Source organism: Echeneis naucrates, chromosome 16 (assembly GCF_900963305.1).
Source record: "Echeneis naucrates chromosome 16, fEcheNa1.1, whole genome shotgun sequence".
Taxonomy (NCBI): Eukaryota; Metazoa; Chordata; class Actinopteri; order Carangiformes; family Echeneidae; genus Echeneis; species Echeneis naucrates.
Genome location: NC_042526.1, coordinates 16,120,366 through 16,141,918, shown reverse-complemented (window position 1 = coordinate 16,141,918; position 21,553 = coordinate 16,120,366). Strand labels below are relative to the sequence as shown.

The 21,553-nt window shown below is 40.1% G+C and overlaps 1 protein-coding gene across 1 annotated transcript in view; it reads right to left on the bottom strand.

The window, feature by feature from the left end:
- Nucleotides 1-5,134: 5,134 nt before the first annotated feature.
- LOC115056544 (cGMP-inhibited 3',5'-cyclic phosphodiesterase A-like) overlaps nucleotides 5,135-21,553 on the bottom strand; it is a 64,070-nt gene continuing 47,651 nt past the window's right edge. Inside the window, exons 5-14 of the mRNA XM_029523064.1 lie at nucleotides 17,409-17,482; nucleotides 16,606-16,754; nucleotides 16,383-16,520; nucleotides 16,008-16,119; nucleotides 15,649-15,762; nucleotides 14,861-15,060; nucleotides 13,838-14,041; nucleotides 12,934-13,095; nucleotides 9,712-9,970; nucleotides 5,135-9,212 (exon numbers count right to left, since the gene is read on the bottom strand). Of these exons, the coding sequence (XP_029378924.1) occupies nucleotides 8,899-9,212; nucleotides 9,712-9,970; nucleotides 12,934-13,095; nucleotides 13,838-14,041; nucleotides 14,861-15,060; nucleotides 15,649-15,762; nucleotides 16,008-16,119; nucleotides 16,383-16,520; nucleotides 16,606-16,754; nucleotides 17,409-17,482 (1,726 nt within the window). The 3' untranslated portion in view covers nucleotides 5,135-8,898. The remainder of the gene's footprint in view (nucleotides 9,213-9,711; nucleotides 9,971-12,933; nucleotides 13,096-13,837; nucleotides 14,042-14,860; nucleotides 15,061-15,648; nucleotides 15,763-16,007; nucleotides 16,120-16,382; nucleotides 16,521-16,605; nucleotides 16,755-17,408; nucleotides 17,483-21,553) is intronic.

Genomic DNA, 21,553 nt, shown 5'->3' with positions numbered 1-21,553 from the left:
GGCGGCCTCTGACTGAGTGTTACCTGAGCAGATGGTTTACTGTGTCTCCCCTCTCACCTGTAAGCAGGATTCAGATTTAGAGAAGAGCAGAGATCACTGAACTACTCCAATAATCATTGGACTCAGCTAAGACGCGTCATAAGCCATACAAGTCTAAGATGAGCAAGTCCTTATATGCCCTCTCAACAAATAGGTCCACACCCACTCACTTTTCACTTCATTCGGTACAACCATTGATCTGCTTATTAATGCAAACAGATAATCAGCCAATCATATGGCAGAAACTCAATGGATTCAGGTAGATGGACATGGTCAAGACATCTTACAGAAAGGCAACACCACTCCTTACAACAGAGGTGTGGAAAAGAGCATCTCCAAATGCACAACATATTGAACCTTGAAACAGATGAGCTACAGCAGCTGAAGACTACAAAGGGCGCCACTCCTGTCAGCTCACAACAGGAGCAACAGGCTGCAGTTTACTAGGAGTCCCCACAACTGGACAACACAACATTAAAAAAAAAAGGTTGCCTGGACTGATAAGTTTCTGCTGCAATAGTTTGACGAAAGGGTCAGAATTTGGAAGAATCCAACAATAAACAACGTGAAAGCATGGATCCATCTTATCTTATATGGGTCAGGCTGCTGGTGGTGTGATGATGTGGGGATATTTTCTCACATTCTTTGGGCTCCTTAGTACCAATGGAGCATTGTGCAAATGCCACAGCCTCCATGAGTGTTATCGCTGACCATATCCATCCCTTTCTGACCACAGTGAACCCAAAGCTCAAATAATCTCAAGCTGATTGATTTGGTAAACCTCTTTTAAGCCAATCCGTAAGAGAAAATCTCATTTAAAAGAAACTCTTTAGAGGTCAGAGCTTGTAGAAAAACTAAACTAAGTCATCAGGTCCCTGATTGAAAACAAAAATGCATAGTTGCAATTACCAAAAGATTATCTGTCTGTTTAGCCACGTCAGAAAAACAGAGAGACCAGAGCAGTGCAAATACCAGAGCTGTGACATTGTTTGGAAGGCAGAGCTTTTTCAGTGGCATGACAACTCCCTATTGATCCCTCCTCCTTGCACCAAAGAATGGCTCTGGACTACACAGGAAAAAAGTGGAGCTGGTGTTTACGTTATAAGGGCTTTCGAGCAACACACAACTGTGATCTCTTTGTTTGTGTATTGCGTGAGCAAGGGAGCCTGTGGATAAAGCTGCACATCAAGCAGAAAGAGCTACTTACAATCAGCTGACAACAATCACTTTATTCTTAACAAGGTGATTTAAACCCTGAAATATTCCCCATACAACACTGAAAATGGCTCATACTTTTTTTTTATTGACTAACAGAGGCTGTTAATGGCCTAAATCACTTCCATCTCTTTGCAGTCACTATGGGATTTTTAGTCATTCTTACATTTGGGGCCTTCTGCCACTTTTCAGTCCCTCCAGGATTTCGCAGGCGTTTTTTTGTTCCTGATTTCGCAGCAGCTTTTTCCAAAAGTTGCGATGTTATGAGGTTTATTTTTTCAATAAAATAGTATAATCGTACCCTTAACCTTACCCCCGAAAGCACAGGATTTCAACAATTCTTAACAAAATACGCTTTTTGCGAATTAAAATCAAGTGCAGACAATATTTTTGAACATTGGCATCAATTTATTCAATTTACCGCATACAAGTCAATATGTTGGGAATGACATTCCCAACTTTGGCCTACTCTAATGTTAATCATTTCAGTGTGTTTACTGTCAATCTTACACTCCTGTGCACAAACACACGCCACTGGGTGACCGTAGACTCCAACTCGAATTTATTACGGTAGCCGGTTAAACGAACGTGCTAACGTCATACTCACAAAGCACGCGCGGCCCCCGGGAACACAACACGTGACAGAATTGTTGACTCTTGGTTGCTGCGCTGCAGACCACAACATGTGTTATGGTTGTTGCCTGTTTGTTCGTGTGTTTAGTTTTGATAAAAGGTGGGAACTCTACCTGAGGATGGGACCAACGCAGGGCAAATTCGACTGCGGTGATTGGATAGAGTTGAAAGGGCGCGCAAATATCGCGGGAACTGGCTGGATTTGCGTTGCTTGTTGCGATCGCAATTTTTGTCACAAAACAGCATCCACGCAGCTGCAGCCTCCTCTGAAAAACTTAAGATGTTTTATTGAGCCTAGTCTTCATTGGCTTTTGCTGAAAATCTGATGTACTCTAAAGCTTTTTTGTAAAGATTCTCCGTCCAGCCCAGCGCAGTGAGGGGCTTCCTGATCAGGTTTCGCTGCAGTAGACTGGCCTTTGAGCACAGAATGACAAAATCACAACAGTCACCACAAACCAACTGACTCACATCCATCTCTCATGAAGTGTGATGGCTCCGAGAAACACACACACACACACACACAAAGTACTGTAAACCAATGTCGAGTTAAATGAACGAAATGCTATGTAATAAACTATTAATCAATTGACCACGAAAACGAATTATTGACGATCACGTGATCTCGGCTGGCCGGCGCACGTGCGTTTGGGTGAGAAGATGGATTTTTCTGAGGCTTGTCTGTGCACCGCCTGCTGTGTGCGCGCACAACTCTGCGCACTGCGCCGGTTCACTGACGCTTCCATGACACTGGCATGTTTCTCCATCCCGTAAATCCGCCTTTCCCTGAACTCCTAAAGCGGATACTCAGATACTAGCAGAACCATTTTTACCCTCAGTAAATGCTGAGTGAATGAAACATATGACACTTACCCAACTCGCTTTAGGTGTCCCCCGATTCTCAGCAGCCACCGTCCGTTGGGAAGCGCTCCTCGGCGGCGCACGGCGGTGTGTTGTGTCGGATTGCCAGAGACAGGGTGGAAACTGCTCGGTGTTCACACGTGATGCGTCACAGAGCTGCGATTTGAAGTGGCCTCAACATTGCCCAGCTTTTCATTCAGCTCTGTTAAAAGTGGGAGAGGCGAAGGGCTGCTGCAAACATCTGCAGCGTGTCGGAGGAACTACACTCACATCTGCGCAATGAACGACCGACCGATGGATAAATCCGAGCTCAGCCTGCTCAAACAACATGTGTGGACAAACTGTTCCCCAGTGCCTCCTCTCAGAGTGTGATGTCTCCAGGACTGCTCAGATCGCACACACACACACACACAAAATAGGTGAAGAGCCATAGCATGCATTAGGCAAGAGATTATGATTCAGTTTTTGAACTGATCCATGTTTGCTCTACCAACTGTGTCACAGTCTAATGGTGCCCACAGAGGGCTTCAAACTATTCATTCACCATGAAATTAAATTAATAAGCTTAGTTAAAGCTCCTGCATTACAAGCAAATCAGCTATTCTAAAAGGCGCACATGATAATACATCATATTTCAGTATTTCACTCAGTCAGCTAATCTGTGTGAATAAAAACCGGTGTTCCTCAGATATACTGACCACATATGTACCCTTCAAGTCAAAGTTTCAGGTGAACACAAAAACTCCAACTTTGTTTGCTTTGTAAGAAGCCACAAAACTGCTTGGTGTGAAGACAGAACCCAAGACTGAGCCAACACCATCTTACTGCGATGAGCTTGATTAAAATTAGTGAGTGAGTTCACTTTTCCTGAAAAGGAGATTTGACCAACTGCTCAACATGCATTGACCCTAAAAAAGTCCCGGAGATAAGCTTTACAGAATAAAATATGAATTAATAATTTTATAAAAAAAAAAAAAAAAAAAAAGAATGCATGTGTTAATTTCCACAACTAACCTCAAAGCGATTTTGATTAAAGACAGACAAAAACCTGTGAAACTCCATTTAAACAAGAAGGAACCAACGGATCAGCAAATCCCCGCCCTAATAAATATGGCTTGTTAGATAAGGTCATAATTCCCCCAATGATTTTCCTGACACACCGGGTGGTCAGATCTCATTTTTCTAGTTTCTCTGTTGCCATGGGAATAACCGGTCTATACAGCAGGCCCACTTGTTATGAACATATCCATGCTGCTCTGTGGGGCTTTAGGCGCACATTCACATGACCTATTAAATACCCAAAGTGAGAAGCAGAACTGTAGCTAAGGTGCTACACTGCTCGATGTTTATGATCTGCCTCTTCTAATCTATTTTATTGTTTTCAAGGCTTCTGGCTGCAGCCAGGTGAGGAGGACTTTTCTATGATTTCTGCCAGTTAAAAGCTTTACAAAAACTATATTCTCGAGATCAACTAGCATAGCATTTGACCCACTAATAGGCAGGACGACCTTTAAAGAAAGAAAAATGGAAATACCTACTTTACGACAAATATACGGAAGCCACTGGAACATGTTATGTGTTTAATCAGAAGCTGCCTCTCCAGCAGAGAGGTTTATTCAACAAAATGGGTCAAATGAAGTTAAAGTAATCAATAGTTGCAATAACCTGCACCAACATTAATTTCAATTAAAGGTCACTAATCTGGATTAATAGTCTAAAAAGTGCAACTAGCTAGTTTAAATTGCACAGTAAATGGCGAAATCAAGATTATTGTTAATACCGACCGGCTCTGTGTTACTGTGTCTGTGTGTCGCTTGGCAACCATTCTGCTAAATGCAGAAGAACATTGCTTGGCAGAAGGGTGAATATCGGTTATCAATATATATATATATTTTTTTGCTTTTTGTTTTCATGTCTAAAATCTTGATGGATATGTATTTTTTTTAACATTCCTCCAAGTATGCAGTTTACAGTAAACTCAGAAAAGCCAGCCATCTCCCACTTACAATGCTGTCCTCTCAGCTATTCCCAGGATAACAATTCCTCTGAGGCTATTTATCTGAGTTTCATCACCAGCCAGTCAGATGGCACAAATTGAGGAAGCCCCTTGGAAGAGAGGCGAAACGTCTTCAAGGCCAGCCGCTCTCGACTCAATTTCCTTCAGATAACTATGACCTGGACTAGACTAATGAGAACCTTCACAGACAGACAATGATAATCAGAGAAAACCAAATAAACTCAGACTAGAAGTAATTCAGGACTTAAAAGCACACTTTGAGGAAGCACCTTGAATCTAATGAATGAATGAATGATTACCTTGTAGATTTTAATATAAGAGTGATTCTACATATAAATCCATCAGTGAAAAAACACAGCATACACACAGAGATACCACAGAAATCATTGTCTTGTAATTCAATGTATTCACATTACAACATCCACATGGTTCAGTTTGTGACAACTCCTAATGATCTTCAAATATATTCACTGTATGATACATAATACCAATATAGGCACTTCCAGTAAGTCTGGCAATATTGCAGCTACAGTATAGTGTCTAAATTACAAAATGGTAAAAATAAATAATGTATATCTAAAAGAGTTTTTGTAGTTTTAAAATTTCTTTACTGTACAGCATATATGTGTATTGTACAAAATGGAGCATCAACCTGCAAGGAAATTCGTGACTTTACTTTCACAAATACTGTGTATTTGGACATATTCTTCCTTGTGTAAGTATTAGTACGTGTGGTAAGTGCAAGTGAGAAGAAAGCAATTAATTATTTAATCATGTGTCAACTATATAAAAATACTCATCTCATTTTTGTTTACATAATTGTAAAGCTTGTTTGGTTCCCATGGTTACAATTATGCTACATGTGTGAATAAGTATGACAATCAAATAAAACCAATTAACACATAAACATACACTATCATAACTGATACTGAACTGGTACTGTATCAGCTCAAATGCAAGTATCGACTCGAGGCTGATGTGACTTGGGGAGTGTGGGGGGGTCGCATGCATCATTCAAAAGAAAAGTCATCAAAAAATGAACACAGTGGACAGAATCCCTTCACCTTTAAACATGAGGGGTGTTTTGTGTGTTGTATCCTCTACTAGCATTGAGAGTGAGTCATGTCTGCAGGTAAAGCAGCATCTGGATCCAAGTGGAAGCGCACGGAAAAATGTGCTGTATGGCCTTCTGTGAAAAACAATTTCTTCAAAGTGTGTGAGAAGTGTGGACAAACTATTAACACCATTTGTGTGTGTGCGGAAGTAGGAAACCCCCTTCCTCTCAACAGTACAAGTCCTACTGTATACAGGACAGCGTCACATTGGAGAGGCCAGTGGAAGAATTCAAATAGACCACAAACACACGCTCTTTTGGTCTCTCTGTTTCTCTCTTTCTCTCACTCACACACATACACACACACGCACACACAGTACATCTATACATTCACAAAGCCTGAGCTGAAATGGAAACTCAAAATAGTTACAAAATGCCAAAGCATGATAAAAAGAATTGATTTTGTTTGGGCCATTTCAGGAGATATATCTGTGTTGAATCCAGCAGCTTGTGTTTAAAACACTGGTTATATTCAGATTTGCCAAAAGCTGCAGAAAAATATAAGCACTGTGTCCATAATGATGATTATAGCTCATTAGTTACGAACTGCAGGCAACATACAGGAAACATGCTGTAGGATCACTGAGGCAACACATGGTTATTAAAGATAATCAAAGTTATTCAGATTTGAGATATTCACTGGCTTCAGGAAATTCTGGTTTGACTGTGAATGATCTCTGCCTATTGTCTTTCTAACTTTCGACTTGTCTGAACCAAGCTGCAGTAGGCCAAGTTCCTATTCCCTCTCTAACACAGTCTGGGCAGCAGTAAACAGTCCATTACTGACGTAGTGTGTGATTCACTGGAGACAGGAACATGGTGTAATAATAGTGTAAGTTGATGCAGGATCTGCATCCATACATAAACATGATGCTCTACACCTGAATCTTACTAACTTCAAAGGAAAGGAAAAGGGTTGTTGGGTGCGGTTCTGTCTTTTAAGATCAGCAAATAAAAATAAGATTATTCAAGAAAACAATATGCGATACCGGCACGTCGGCACGTTAGAGTTTTATATATCCATGTAGGCTAGAGATCTTGAGAAGTGTGGCTATGTAATGGATAATTCATTATTGTCTCGCTGCTCCTGTATGTGGCTGTGATTTGACTTGACAACTCAGTGTAGAACACTTCACTTATTAAACTCAAGACCTACTCATCGTCCCTCATGTCTAATTTAACTGATTTACCAACAGTAATGTCTCAGTTTATGAAGTCACATTTACTCTCATCACATGGGGAAACACTTTTTATGTCTTTTACTCATGAAAAATACACACAGACTTAGCATGAGTAACAAAACACGAGGCTATGGGTGATTCCAAATTGCATTTTGAAGCGTGACAGTGAAATACTAACACATCCACTGGCCATCACTCTCATCTTGGCTAAAACGTAATAATTAAACAGCTGTAATACTTTCAGGCAGAGAGAGGTTGGGTTATGCGTTATATATTTTATGAACCACCATTGAGGACAGATAACTGGCCATACAAGTAGCTCGAGAACTTGCTGTCATGGATTGCTTCTCTATTAACCATAACTGGGAATTTTCTTAATTGACAAAACACTTCAGCTATCTCCCTGAGGTGCCAAGAGAAGAATTCAGAGAAATGAATGGTGGATCTGCCAAGACGGTCCTCCAGTCATGGCAGAGAAGTAGGGGAATGGTGACAAACTAAAAACAACTTCTTAAGTAGCTCACTCTTCCTGTGTGTTTTCAGCTTACAAGCGTCTGCACGGGTGACCACATTGATAATTAGAATTTCAAGAGTCAAGGGTTTCCTGAGGGTGAAAGGTTAAACGTTATTTGCAGGTGTTTGCATTGTGACTATGACACAGACTGAGGCCAAGTACATAGTAAGCAACTAAAGAATTGCTAGAAAAGGCCAAAGTGTAACATATCAGTTTGTCTACCCATTTGTAAAAAAAACTTCATAAAATGTATCTAAAATCATTATCTTTTTTGACGTTTTTCTATCTTTTCCCCCTGACACTTTGATAGCGTTTGTATATATTGTGTGCAACGTTTTTTTGTTATATTTCAGCACAGATCCATTTCAAAGAACCCACTGCTGCCGTGTCAGTCACCAAAGCAACTGAGAGTGACTGTTATATTTACCTGGGACTGAAGAGCAGATCAAAGGAGATCTGCCAACTTTGTCTGAGTTTGCTGCAAAAGAATTGTGCATATGAGCACATTGGTTGAAAAACACACACACACACACACACACACACACACACACACACACACACACACACACACACACACACACACACACACACACACACACACACACACACACACACACAGAGTGTGAACAGCCTCAAGTCATCCTTTTTAAATTAACATGGCTACACTGAATGGTATAAAGTACTCGATTTGGCAACAAATATAAAACATAAAATACATGAAAGTTTGTGTCTTCACGCTAAAGCCCATGGGTGAGTGATTAATTTTGGCAGAAGTTGAAAGGAAGAAAATTACACTAATGTTGGTCTTTCTATTAACTCCCATTACAAGCCATATATAGAAAGAAAACATATTGCAGCCCACATAGGGCCTCAAACGCTCTTGCTAAAATTGAAACACAAGTACAAGTTACTGTGATGCCTATATATATATATAATTGCATTCTGAAAATAATTATGTATAAATTGGCAGCAAATTTCTGCAGTCCTGTGTCACCACAGTAGGTTGAGGTCTGTGCAACCAGTCTTGCTCTTCTCTTGACAGTAGCAAAAGAGTCTGTATCCCAAAGTACACGAATAATCCCGTATTGCAATATGGAAAGCTCCTTTAAATGTTTGGTGAAACCAGATATTCAGATAAAATATGTAAAGCACAAATTTTCCCACCCTGTTTTCTTTTTCTGTATAGGCACACATTTCCCAAACATCTACAGTGTTGTGTCTAAGTGATGTGCTGGCAAAAACAGGAGTCAGTTGTTAGGAAAAGAAACAAAGAAGTACTTTTTCATGTCCTTGCCCTGACTGATGCCATATTTCCCATGGGTTTCTTTCACTGTGGGTCCCCTTCCTCTATTTCCTCTGGAGGTTTCAATTCTTCCTGTGGGGACACAGGCCACTCTGCTTCCTCTACTACCTCCTCTGGATCCTCTCCTTCTACCAGGTCCTCTCTGCTGCCTTGCTCTTCTTCTTCCTCGTGAATAGCCAGAATAGGCTCAGCTACATTGTTTAAATGGACAGACTCTGCTCCTTGACCTTGTTTCTGGGCCTCCTCTGCGATCACCTTCTTCCACATCTCGTGGTTCTCCATCAGGTGCTGGGTGATCTGCCGGAATACTTTCCTCCTCTTCTTGGGAGCTGTTTTCTCTGGAAAAAAAACCTTCAAGGGTTAGATGACTAATTTAACACGGCCTAAAAACCTGAATATTGAGTCACATATTAGAAACAGTTTTTGTGTCAGAAACACCTTTCTAACAGGTTGCGTAAGAACATCCAAAGCAGCCTGAAAAATCATTCTTGTCGCTTATAAGTTGTCATCTCACTTCTAACTACAAACTGAAAATAGTACCTAAACCTCTGAAAGCAGAAATGTTGGTTACTATCGGGCCAGCTTTCCAATGAGATGTTCCATAATCCATAATCCAGTTGTGTAATATCTTTTCTGCACTCATTCTGCACCCAAGACTTTTGTGTCCTGCAATACTGCATATTATATTGTATAATAATAATAATAATAATAATAATACTAATGTTATTATTATTATTATTATTATTATTATTATTATTACTATAAATCGTTTTAATAGCAATAAAAAATAAATAATTACAAAACCAGATATTGTAGATTTTGTACTTAGGTGCTTACGTGATGCTTCTGAGCTGGTGGATGTGTCCTCTTCTGCGGTGTCCTCCTCATCCTCTTCCTCATTCTCCGTGATCTCTGGCTCCTCAGCATCTGGGTTGGGCTCCACCCATCGCCCAGGTATCAGGCCAGCTGAGTCATACGAGTTACACAACGGTCCCACAATGTGTGTGATGAACGACTCCTGCAGTTTGGCAAGCTGTGGTGCAGCTCGGTCCATGAAGGGGCTGATGGGAAGGCCTAGGCTGGACTCCTCATCGCCCTACATAAAGCATGATCCACATTACTGTAAACTCCTCAACTTGTGTTTTATAGGTGGGATTAATGTCAAGAAAAAAACCTGTCAACACCTTAATTATTTTTTTCATAGCGATTTAGGGTCTTAACAGGGATTTTATAGGGCAAGTTTGGGGTTTACTGCATCATAAAATTTTAATCAGAGTCACTTAGTGCAAAGCATGTTAAAAAAAGAGGGACGCTGAAAGCTGCAGAGAAGCCAAGACTTTATACTCGTCATGCTGATTCTCAAAACTTTTTCTTTTTAATTCTAGCCAACTAATCAATGACTATTGCACCCCTGGGACGCTGAGTGATTTCACTTAAGCCAGCAGCACTCTAAGTCCTCAAGGCCAGGATAAGAAACTGTTACCCTTGATAAAAATGTTAACTTATTACATTTGCCATAGTAATGCCAGACCTCATTTATTAAGTTTTCTGTTGAACTAACTTAAAAAAAAAAAAAATAAACATATTAATAATAACAAGTCAATATGACTTGAGTTTGGCTTATTAACTGAATCTTTCATATTTATTTCCTTAAAAACAATTTGATATTCAAACCCAAGTATTGTTACTAATGACACATTTATTCATCCTTTATTTATTATATCAGTCTATATATGCACACGTTATACTATACTGCACATGCTCATCAAATGACTTAGTATTTCAGCCGAGGCTAGATGGAAATTGGAAATGATTCATTGGAGATTTTGTAACTAATATTTGAAAAGAGTGAAAAGCAGCCATGAAAGTCATTTACACAAAGGTTGGAAAACATATGGTGATAAAAGGAAGGACAGGGGGAAAGCAGTATGTAAGCTGCCAGTGGCGTCTGTCAGATTTGAAATGAAGAGCTATAGCAGGTTTCCTGGTTGCCTTGGTGACTGACCCTAAATGTCATCCCATACACCTTACAGTATCTGTGCCATATTGTGCTTTTGTTCCTACACTGAGGTTTTGATGTAAAGCACAATGGGATTTCAGGTGTATATGGAATTTCCTGGCAGGTGAAAAAAACTAAAGGTCTTCCTTTAGCCCAGTGACGCAGCAGTTGCCATGACTACATCCTAAACAGAAGCACAACAAGGTTATCTTTCTCACATTAACATTTCACATTCTTTTGTGTTTTGAATAGTTTTGATTACAGTAGTGAGATGTAAGTGTATATATTAATATATAATATATAATATATATGTATAATATGTCAGCGGTCGCCAACCCCCAGGCCGCGTGGGTCACTTGGTAGCGGGCCATACAGGAAGAATAAATAAGTCATACACTTTACATTTGTTTTTGTGGTGTATCTTATTTTGAAACGCATGCTTAAACGTTACCATATCAACCAGAGAGTGTTAGGGGGCAGAGAGGATGTTACTCGTAATGTTGTTGGAGCGATGTTATAAGGGCGCTGCTAAGAATGTTGCTTACAAGTACACTTACTTATTCACTTATTATTATATCTATAAAATACCACAGTTTTTATGCTGGTTAGGGCTAGAGTTATCCTTTTATTTTGTTGTATTTATCCGCCACACCTTAAAGGAATATTGTCTGACATTAAATCGGAAAAAGACTGGGGACTGCTGGTCTATGTCATCGATTAAGAACCAGCAAATACAAGGCCAGAGATTCAGCCAGTATTATGATACAGTTTCCAGATCTAAAGTCACATATTGTTGTTATTGTCAGAAAACTTTTCAGCATGGTGAACTAATCTTAGCCTTCAGTGCTACACAGTGAAGTGTTTGTGTGTGTTGAGTGTATACTTTCTAAACATGCCTGAGCATGAAGGTCATTTTTCTTTGCTTCCTTTTTTTTTTTTTTTTTATAAAGTTGTTAAATTCTCAGGGTTGTCAGTGAAATCAGAGGATGCTCTGGCACATCAAACATTACTAAAATCACTGTCTCTAAAGAGCCCTTCCCTTTCACCACTCCTGCTCTTTGTGCCTATCCCTTTGATCCCGGAGTGGCTTTGGAACAAGATAGCTGAGTCATCAAACTGGAGTACCAGGACATGTAAGGGCCTGGAGATTTCCTTCTTCACCCAGAGGCAATCAGCAGTGATTCAGTATGAACGGACATACGGTCACAAAGGTAATGCACGTGGCATTAGGCTGGCGCCCATCACCAGATTCTGTTGGTTACAGCAGTGCCATATAAACCGAGACCACAATTACACATGGCGTCGCTGCACTGACAGTAGATTCAGCTGTAGGAAACAAATGTGTGAACCCTTATCACTATAATCACAACAAAAACTATCATTACCAAGGTCAAAGCAAAGTTTATGCGGAGGACATAAACTATTGCAGTCTACAGTATAAGTATAAGGGTTGTAAGCATTTAGAGAGAAACTAGAAAGACTGAGCATGCTATCAGGGTAATACTGTCCTGTTTGTCTCCTCTCTGTCTGTATGCTCTTTCAAGGAGTTGAAATGTATTCAATGCCTGTGTGTGTGTGTGTGTGTGTGTGTGTGTGTAATTTTTTGATCTGAAGAACAAAGACGTTTTATGTCTCACGCTTACTCAACTTTCTGATTAAGGTGAAAGTCCAGAGATTCGCTTTGGAATTAAATCTGGACTGAAGTTTATGTTGAAGTTATGGTTGGAATGGATACATTCAGTTTAAGGTTAGGCAAGACGTTTTACCTAGGTTAGTCTTATATGGTCTTGAAATGAGTTTTGTTTTCTATTTTAAGATTTTAGACCATGTGTGGTCGAAAACGTTGACAATGTGCTGCAGCTGCAAAATTTTCTTTTCTTTTTTCTTTCTTTATTTTCAGAGCATCAGGTCAGCAGTGAGCCTGGAGGACATTTTTTTAAATAGTAATTTTTAGGGGAAACAACACAGGGATAGATACACGCTTCTGTTTTGAATTATTTTGATGGCTAGAATGTTGTTTAATTACAAGTCTGAGTTCTCCTCAGAGCTGGTTCACATACCTGTTCATAGAACTCATTGACAATGCCCTCCGTCCACTGCAGGTGCAGGTCCTTGCTTTTCAGAGGCCCATTGATGTCAGCCAGCTTAATACACATCTGGCACACCAAGAGCCTGTCATTCTCATTGGACCAATCGATACCTGTGGATGGATCGTCACCGACCTAGAGGATCAATGGAAATGGACATGTTGGCATTTAAAACATTCAACGTGCATGTGGTTTGTAGATAAGCTAAGAATGTGATGTCATCACATTCATCTGATTCCCAAAGATTGTGTTTCTCCAGGAATTATTATCAGTCAGAAGACACAGAGAAGTAAAGAGGAGCATGTTTGCATGCTGCTTCTCGCTCTAAAGTAAAGCATGTGACATGTTTTGGTGAAAAGCTTTTGTTTCACAAACACTTTCAGTTTCTGTCAGATATGTCTACATGTGAAAGTCTATGGAGTAAACCTGTGAAAGTTCTGACTACAAATTAATTTCAAGGAACATGATCACACATGTGATGAGAGCTTATTCAAACCAATTCCTAATTTGTGGTTATGCTTAAATAGCATCAGACCTGTAGAAGAAGGCACATTGATTCCCAGACTTTAAATCTAAGTTAACAAACCAGGATGCTGTGGAGATGAGTACCTCACTGAAAGCTTTGCTGCCAGGCCAGCAAGCTTGAGAATTCCCACAACTAATGCTCACAATGGAAAACTCAAAGAGCCTCAAAACTAAAAGTAGATAACTTATCCCCCATTGCTGTCCTTGGCTCAACATTAGCATTAACAGTAACGAAGTTTAAGGTGCTAGAAAAGTAACTTGCAATGATGATTTACATGGAATTCAATCACCATCCATCTCCAGATCATAGTTTTCAATATGGAATGCAGAATAACAATGTTTTTAGAGCTACCTTGGCATTAAACTCAGCTAGGAAATCAAAGTGCTTCTTCAGATCAGTGGCCAGTATGGCCTCAATGACCAGAAAACGGAAACGCTTGAACTCCACGTGGTCCAAGTTGACGAGGAAGTTATATTCTGGGTGTGACATGAAGAGGTTCCAGGCAGAGGCAGCATGGTGATTTTCCAGAACGGATCGATCATTGTAAAGCACTGCCTGCAAACACACACAAACACTTTACATTTACAATAAACATGCGCAGACATGTCTGTACATAATTCCAGTAATATTGCACAAGCAGCACTAAAAAGAGATCTATACAAGCGACTCGAATGCCAGTTGTTGCTCCAACTAGGGGGGAAAAAAGTATGTGCATTGTTTGCACAGCCCAGGGACCTGTATTTAGACTTCATTTCAGGGGCAAAGTTTTAACTTTTTATGTAATAAATAATAAAAGTTAATGTATAAACAAATGAATCAATGCTTATTTAATAAAATATTTTACATTACACTGAACAGGGTTATTCTGCAAAGGTACTTACTTACTTCTGTACTTTGAATACATTTAGGTTTAGGTTTTAATACTAACTTACACTCTTATTTACTAACAATTCCTCTAGACTGAAAGAAATGTGTGAACCTGATGTGCTGGGGTCACTGTAATATGCTGCCCCTCTCTGATATCGTTCAGTATCATGACATCCTGTTCCCACAACTAGGAGACTTGATAAGATGGAAAATCCAGTCTCCCTCCAGATAAAGCTGTACAATTTCAGGCTCTTGGCAACGTGTGATAAAAACTCAGGAGTTATTGTAATCGGTGATTGCCTGATACACCGTGAGAGACTGATGATTCCTCTCAGCTTTGCTGGCACCTTTTGGTTTCAACAGAGACCGAGTGGAGGAAAATTGCCGATCAATTTATCATGATGTTGATTCCAACTGGGAGCGCAGCAGCAAATCAGGAAAATTAAGTTGCGTAAACTGTGATCAAATTCAGATACTTATCTAAACTATAGATTTATATATATGTACCTGTGGAGCGCTGGTGGCCACAAGGAAAGCGTTGGTCCTCCCAGGGTGGTCATAGTCGTGCATTGCAGCCGCCACATAAAGAGCCATGAGCTCCAGAGCAGGTATGAGGCCTGACAGGCAGCCATACCTGTCTTCTGACACAGTGTAGGTCTTTGAAACCAGGAAGCCCATATGACTGTGTGTTATTCCACTGTCGGAGTCTAACAGACAGTGAAGAGGGTGAAGAGCGGGGTGGCAGAATTTAGAAAACACACATACTGTACTTTCATACCGAAACTCACACAAATGCACTCTCAAGCACATATGCACACAAAAGCTGACTTGAGCATTCAAATCCACTTATATGTGGATCAAAGGGATGGCCCCAGTAGGGCATACAAATGAGGTTGTGGAAATATGGGTGAGAGGGAACTCTAATCTGCCTTTAATTTCATGCTGTTCTAGACTTCAAATAGTGTTTGATACATAAATGTAAGTGCCAAAAGCCTGAATGATATGAGATAAACTATGAGTAGGATAAGAACACACACTCCTGCAGGTTTGATGCCATGACATTAATGGGATAGCTTGCAGTGAAGTTGCAAGCAGATGGAAAATCTAAATTTAAAGGCCTGACCTAGTTATAGAAAATCTCTACAGTCATAAATGGCTTAACAAAAGTTGGAAATCTGAACCATAAAGTAAAGGGAGCTAATTTGTTCCTATGAGGTATCTTAACTTAATACACTTAATACACCCCCCCCCCCGCACCAGGACATTCAAATGCCTACGTGCATGAGTCAACACACCTGAGTCACTGGCAGAGCTGTGGTCAGTGATGAGGCTGGGCAGACCAGGCACAGCCTGTGTGGTGAGGTACCAGACTGCATGAAGCACATCTGTGGCATGGACCCGGTTGTGATCTGAGTCAGAGGGAGGGGGAAAAAAAAAAAACAACAAAAAAACATCTGTTCAGTGTGTGTTAACTTCTCCACCAGAGTGTACTGTTGGGCTGCTAATGCAGCTCACAACACCATAAGGTGCTGCCATGTATCATACAGAGTTATTAGCTAAACTGTATGATATTTCCATCTAGTGGTCGGTTACTGTTACAGCTGCAAACAAGGCGGTGACTAAACATAAGAAGGAGAGAGATGTTGAAGCTTACATGGTATGTCTCTATAACCATTCTCAAGGGCATGGAAGTAGTTCATGAATTCTTTAACTGGGATCTTAAAGGTCTCAAACAGGCCAGTGTCTTCAAAGAGCCTGTAGGAGACCTGAAACACAAAAATCGATTTGTCAGCCAATCTGTACATGTCACCAGGCTTGGTAATTGACATAAATTATAAGTTCAAATATTTCAATAATGGTATAACACTGGCATCTGCAATCAATACTAATAAGACTTTAGAATTGCAGTTAAATATTCACCTGTTTATGAATGCAAATAAGCACAAGATTAAGAAGAATGTGTCAGACATGTTTGTCTAAATCCTACAGATAATTACAGAAATAAACCCTCACTGCCAATGATGCTCACCTGACTCAGGATCTGGCCACATTTCCCATTGGTCTTCTCCATCAAGCTGAAGATGGGGAAGTTCCAATTGTTTAGCTGACTCAGCAGAGGGTCTATCTCCTCCATTATTAACGGCTCTGGAGCCAGAATTGGTTTGTCCTGTAAAAATGACATGTGAGACATAAAGCTGCAGTGCAAACGTGTGTTCCAGCGTCACCTTTTGTTATACTGTATCTCACTTTACCTCAGGAGGTATTAGTGGGTGGAGGATGACATTCTGAACGGGGTTTTTTCCCTCATCTGTGTCCTCCTCTGTGTGTGCTACATCGCTGCTGTCACTGTGGTTGGCTTCGTGGGTGCTGTCATAGTCTGATGACACAACCACTTGGTCTTCTGTTGGTAAAGGAAAAACAAAAAACAGAAAATAAGAGTTGTTACACTGCTGCCCGAAGGAAAAGCTGCCGTGATTTTCCTTCAGCGGAATTCACGTCAGCAGTTTTTTGTTGTTGTTGCTTTTTTCAGGGGGGCTGGTGAATTCACTTCCCTGGCATAAGCAGCTTCTCTAATCCCAGTTCATTCTAGTTGGTTATCTATTGTAAGTCTCAAATTGAAAGTCCCAGAGATGGTGAGTGCGCTTGTTCATTAACGCGTCATACATTTTTATGATTGCTGCCTCACTGCTGCCACCATGTCTGCTGGTGGCTGCATTGCTTTAAAGTCGGTGAGACTGTCGATTTGGCGAATTAGTTCAGAATTTCCTGACTTTAAGTGATGTTGACAAGAACTTGATGGTTACCTTTGGGTTATTCACCTTAAGTTTAGGGTTAGGCTTTCTAGGAATGAGCATGGAGAACAAAAAAAGCATTTGCATTTAAAATATAAAAGCAATAAAAAAAAAAAAATAGACAAACAGTTTTGTGACTTATTAATTTGGAATTTTCGGCACTTATATAGTATAGGATATACAGGCTGTATTTAGTAGGCTGTATGTATCTACACAGAGGCAGCAGTGCTGACGTTCTTAAAGAAGAAATGATGAGAGCATACCTGACCGTGGTATCCTGTCTCCCTTGTCTATGGAGCCCTCTCCATGGCTCAGTCTGATGTAAGGTCTCCCACAGCTGTAGAAAACAGAGATAAAGAACAAAGGAGGATGAGTTTCATCTAACTCTACAACATCTGCCACGAGACATTCCCTGCTGCCACATCACTGTCTACTGAACACTGCATACTACACACGACGTCAGCATTAATCAATGTGAGTGATTGTTAAAGGAGAACATTTTAAAGTTTGTGCTACAGCCTCATAACTGACAAACTGTCAAAAACAGCATACTCTCAAGATTAATGTAATCTGACATTTGTATAAAAATGTAACTACTGTACCAACTCATGGCAAGAACATGTTTTCTAGTTTTTGTATATTCAAAACAAATTTTAAATGTAACTAGATAAGTAAGTTGGGTTAAGTTTGGTTTTGTACAACAGATAATCAGACCCCCAAAATCAACACAAAATAGTATAATAAAAACACTGTGGGACAAATACAGAACAGGCCGTGTGTGTTTCCTTGTAGAAAACAAAGCGTGGACACCCCTGGTGCCTGTACATGTGCCAAAGAATGGGGACTAATGCCATTCACTACATCTGTTCTTGATGTGCAAGCAGTCGACAGAACTTGTCAAGAAAAAAAAAAACCTTAATGGACTTCCCACAGTGCTGTCCCCACATGAGACTGACGCTCTGCAGATGCTTCAAGAGAAGACCTCATTAATGAACTTAATGGATGCACACATTAACACAATGCAATGGGAATACACAACTAAATAAATGTGGAACAGTTGCTGGGCTGGCCCTGTTATTAACTGACTCATTAGAAATTGAGCCCACCCTCTTTGAGATTTATGACAGACCAGTGTCAGCCACAGGAAGAGCGTACGGCTCACCATAACCTTAGAAACAGATGAAAATACTCACATTAACTGACTGGCTTATAAATCAGACGTCAAATGTTATCTTATACGGAAAGAGCCTTGAGCTGGCCTGTGCTGGTTAGTTAGCTGTGTCACGCCACGGGGAGCCTCTGAAGCTGCTCTCAACAGCTTTTCCATGTTTCTCCATCGAGGCCACTGTCAGGCTGGTGGTTCCAATTAAAATACCTCTCTCTAAATGTTGTAAAACCTGCCTTCTTAGAGCAGGAAATACCTGCCGTTAGAGCATGGTGTCACAGGGAGCACAAAGGCCTGTAGTGTGTCTATCTCCTTCTGATAAATTGTTTCTTGAACACTTTTGAGCCGTACCCACCCTACCTAATGGTCGTGAGGCCCCAACAAAGGAAGTTCTGTTGTGTTTCCACGGCCGGGTCAGACCACTGTGCGTAATGCCTAGCAGGTGTGGAATATAAAATAGTTTGATAGTTTGGCGGGCGAACAGTTAGTACATTATTGTCAGGGGGGTCTGGGCAGGCAGCAGTTCTCCGCTTAAAAGGTTTACTTTTAATGAAAGTTGAAGAACTGGCAGACATTCTTCCTATTTTGCTAATGCAGCAGAATAACCTCAGCTACTAATATCAAGCCTTCAGCACAGAATATGAATAAGAAGGACAGCCATTTTCATGTGGGGAAGGTGTCAGTCAGTCAGAAAGTGACTCTGCTTCTGTAGCAGCAAATTTGCAGCACTGCGACCCCGTGATACACTCACAATATGAAGAACAAACACAGATTCCTGTATGTTTTTGTATTTACATGATGTGTTTGGGAAGAAGGTAACTGCTGCCTGCAAGTTTGTGGTCAGATTATCATTTTTGTTAGTAGTATTGTTAGTCTTCTTTTTGTTATTTTAATATAAGCAAAACTCACCCTTAAACAAATGCTATGGCTACAACTATAAAAATATGAATCAAAAAGTAGGAAAATATGTTAATTTGTTGAATATTATTAATCTAAGGAAGCATCTGACGATTATTTGATCATGGATTAGTCTGAAGATTACTTTTCATGTTATTGTTTGGTTGATAAAGAGTCAGTGAATGCTGAATGTTGAAAAAACACCTGTAATAAACTTTCATAATAAATGCATGTTTTGGGCAAAGTTAATGAAGTAATTAATTAATCAATTAATTTTGAAAAGTACTGCATAACCATTCTATAGATACTTTCATCAAGTAAAAAACATTACATTTTCTCATTATGCTGATATATTTGGGTAATTTGGAGCTGGCAAGTTTGTTTTTTTTTTTCTTCTCCTAAATGTTATGTTGTAAAAGTTGTTAGTAGAAAGTAAATAATTTCATGGGTCAGGGTAGTCTCATGTGCCTTTTTAGAAAACTAATCATATACAATTCAAAGATCAACATTGGCTTCTTGGTTATATGTCATTTAAAATTTTAAGAAGAAATGCACAATAGTCAATTGGGAGTCTGTTTCCGGAGTGGAAAATCTCTCCTGTTCTCACAAACTGTAAAACAAATGCACCTTGGCATTTTTACTCTACTCATTAACCTTAATCAAGTTAATTATCCTGCAATAGGAAATACTGTAGCCTATAAATTGCAACATTGTCTGCTTTTTCTGAGAACAGCCCCTTCACCGCTCCTCCATCTATGCTGCTTATGTTAATGTTTTAAGCCATATAATAATCTCTGACTGGCCTTTGCCTGCGTCCCTCTCTGCTGCAGTTTACTCCCAGATTTTGTATTCAGCCACTCACATCAGGTTGACAGATTACCTTTGGTTTGGAGCCGAAACGGACAGTGTCCAAGCCATGATAAACACAGCAGCCATTATTTCTGCTTCCAGTAATCTACCTACTCTCCAGCCAGATGACGTGCAGAAGATAACAGCACAGTGGCTGGGGCCGAGGAAAATGGAAGGTATTCAATCAGCAACCCCCCCCCTTTTTTTTTTTTTTACCAGATCTGTCTGATAAAAATCCGATATTGTAGCTTTGAAGTTGGTGTTATTTCTTCTTAACATTGTACGTCACTGAGAGCTGACATGATGGAAAAAAAGAGCGAGAATAAAGAGAACCCTAATGTCCTAATTAAGATTGTACAGATTTCATGATGAAGCAGAGAAAAAGCAATTGAAGCCATGTGTTCATTTTTTCCCAGCTTCCTCTCCATGTGCTCTCTCCTTTCTCTACCTCCCTAAAAATTAGTTTCTCACTGACGACTGCTTATTGGTACTTTGTTCAATGTGTAAATAGATTTATATGTTCCTGCTGTCTTGGCTGGGATAACACTGACAAATATGGGTTACAGGACATAAATTGTAAAGCATTCCCTCCTTCTCCCCTAAAACTTGTGATTGCTGTGTTAGGCCTACTTGTGGGATAATGTGTTGGCAGGTTGCCGATTTCTTAGACACCATCACACGTTTGATCCAAGCAATAGTGAGTAGCAGTCCTTCAGCGCAGGCCCTGTTTAAATTTCTTTTAGCTAGATACTGAGACGTTACCACTTCCTTTTTCATTTCAGAAAAACAACATTTAAAAGAAATGTTAGACAGAAGAGAGCCCTCTCAGCTGCAATAAACTAAACCCAGAGGCTTTCTGTACTCTCCAATTGTGTCTGTATAATCTGTGCCAGAAGAAGCAGCTGTGACAATGTGTGTGTTAATTGTAGGGTTCTGGTGACTAGGGAGAGGCCCAGGTGTTTGTTTACACTCACACCGTCAGAAGTGGCCATAGCTGGGGCCTGCTGCTGGGCTGGGCAGAACTTGAAGACCATGCGACATGTCTTTGTGTACAGAAGCTGCTCGGTGTGCTTACACTTAAAGAATTTGTTCAAGTATCACACTGCCATTGTAGAAACAGACCCAAACAAGTCATTGACCGATGCAGCACACACAGTTCTGATGAGGACTCCACACTAAACAAAACAGCGTGGGGGATTTTTTTTTTTTTTTTTATTCTGCTTAGTACATTAAAGTAAACTACTGTATATCAATTAGAACTGATGGTTGGATGTAGACATGAGCAAGCTGTAACGTGGAATCTATTATCGTTTTTAGATGAAGGTGTAAAGGGTCAGTGGTGGTACACAGGCATTGTTTGTACGATTAAAACCATCTGTGTTTAAGGTCACAACCTTCCATCCATTCAGCGTCAGTTACCCATCTTTATTATGAAGACTGGAGAGGTAAGTTATATTAATGTTTGTGGTTATCCTGTGTCACGACAGATTTTTTTCT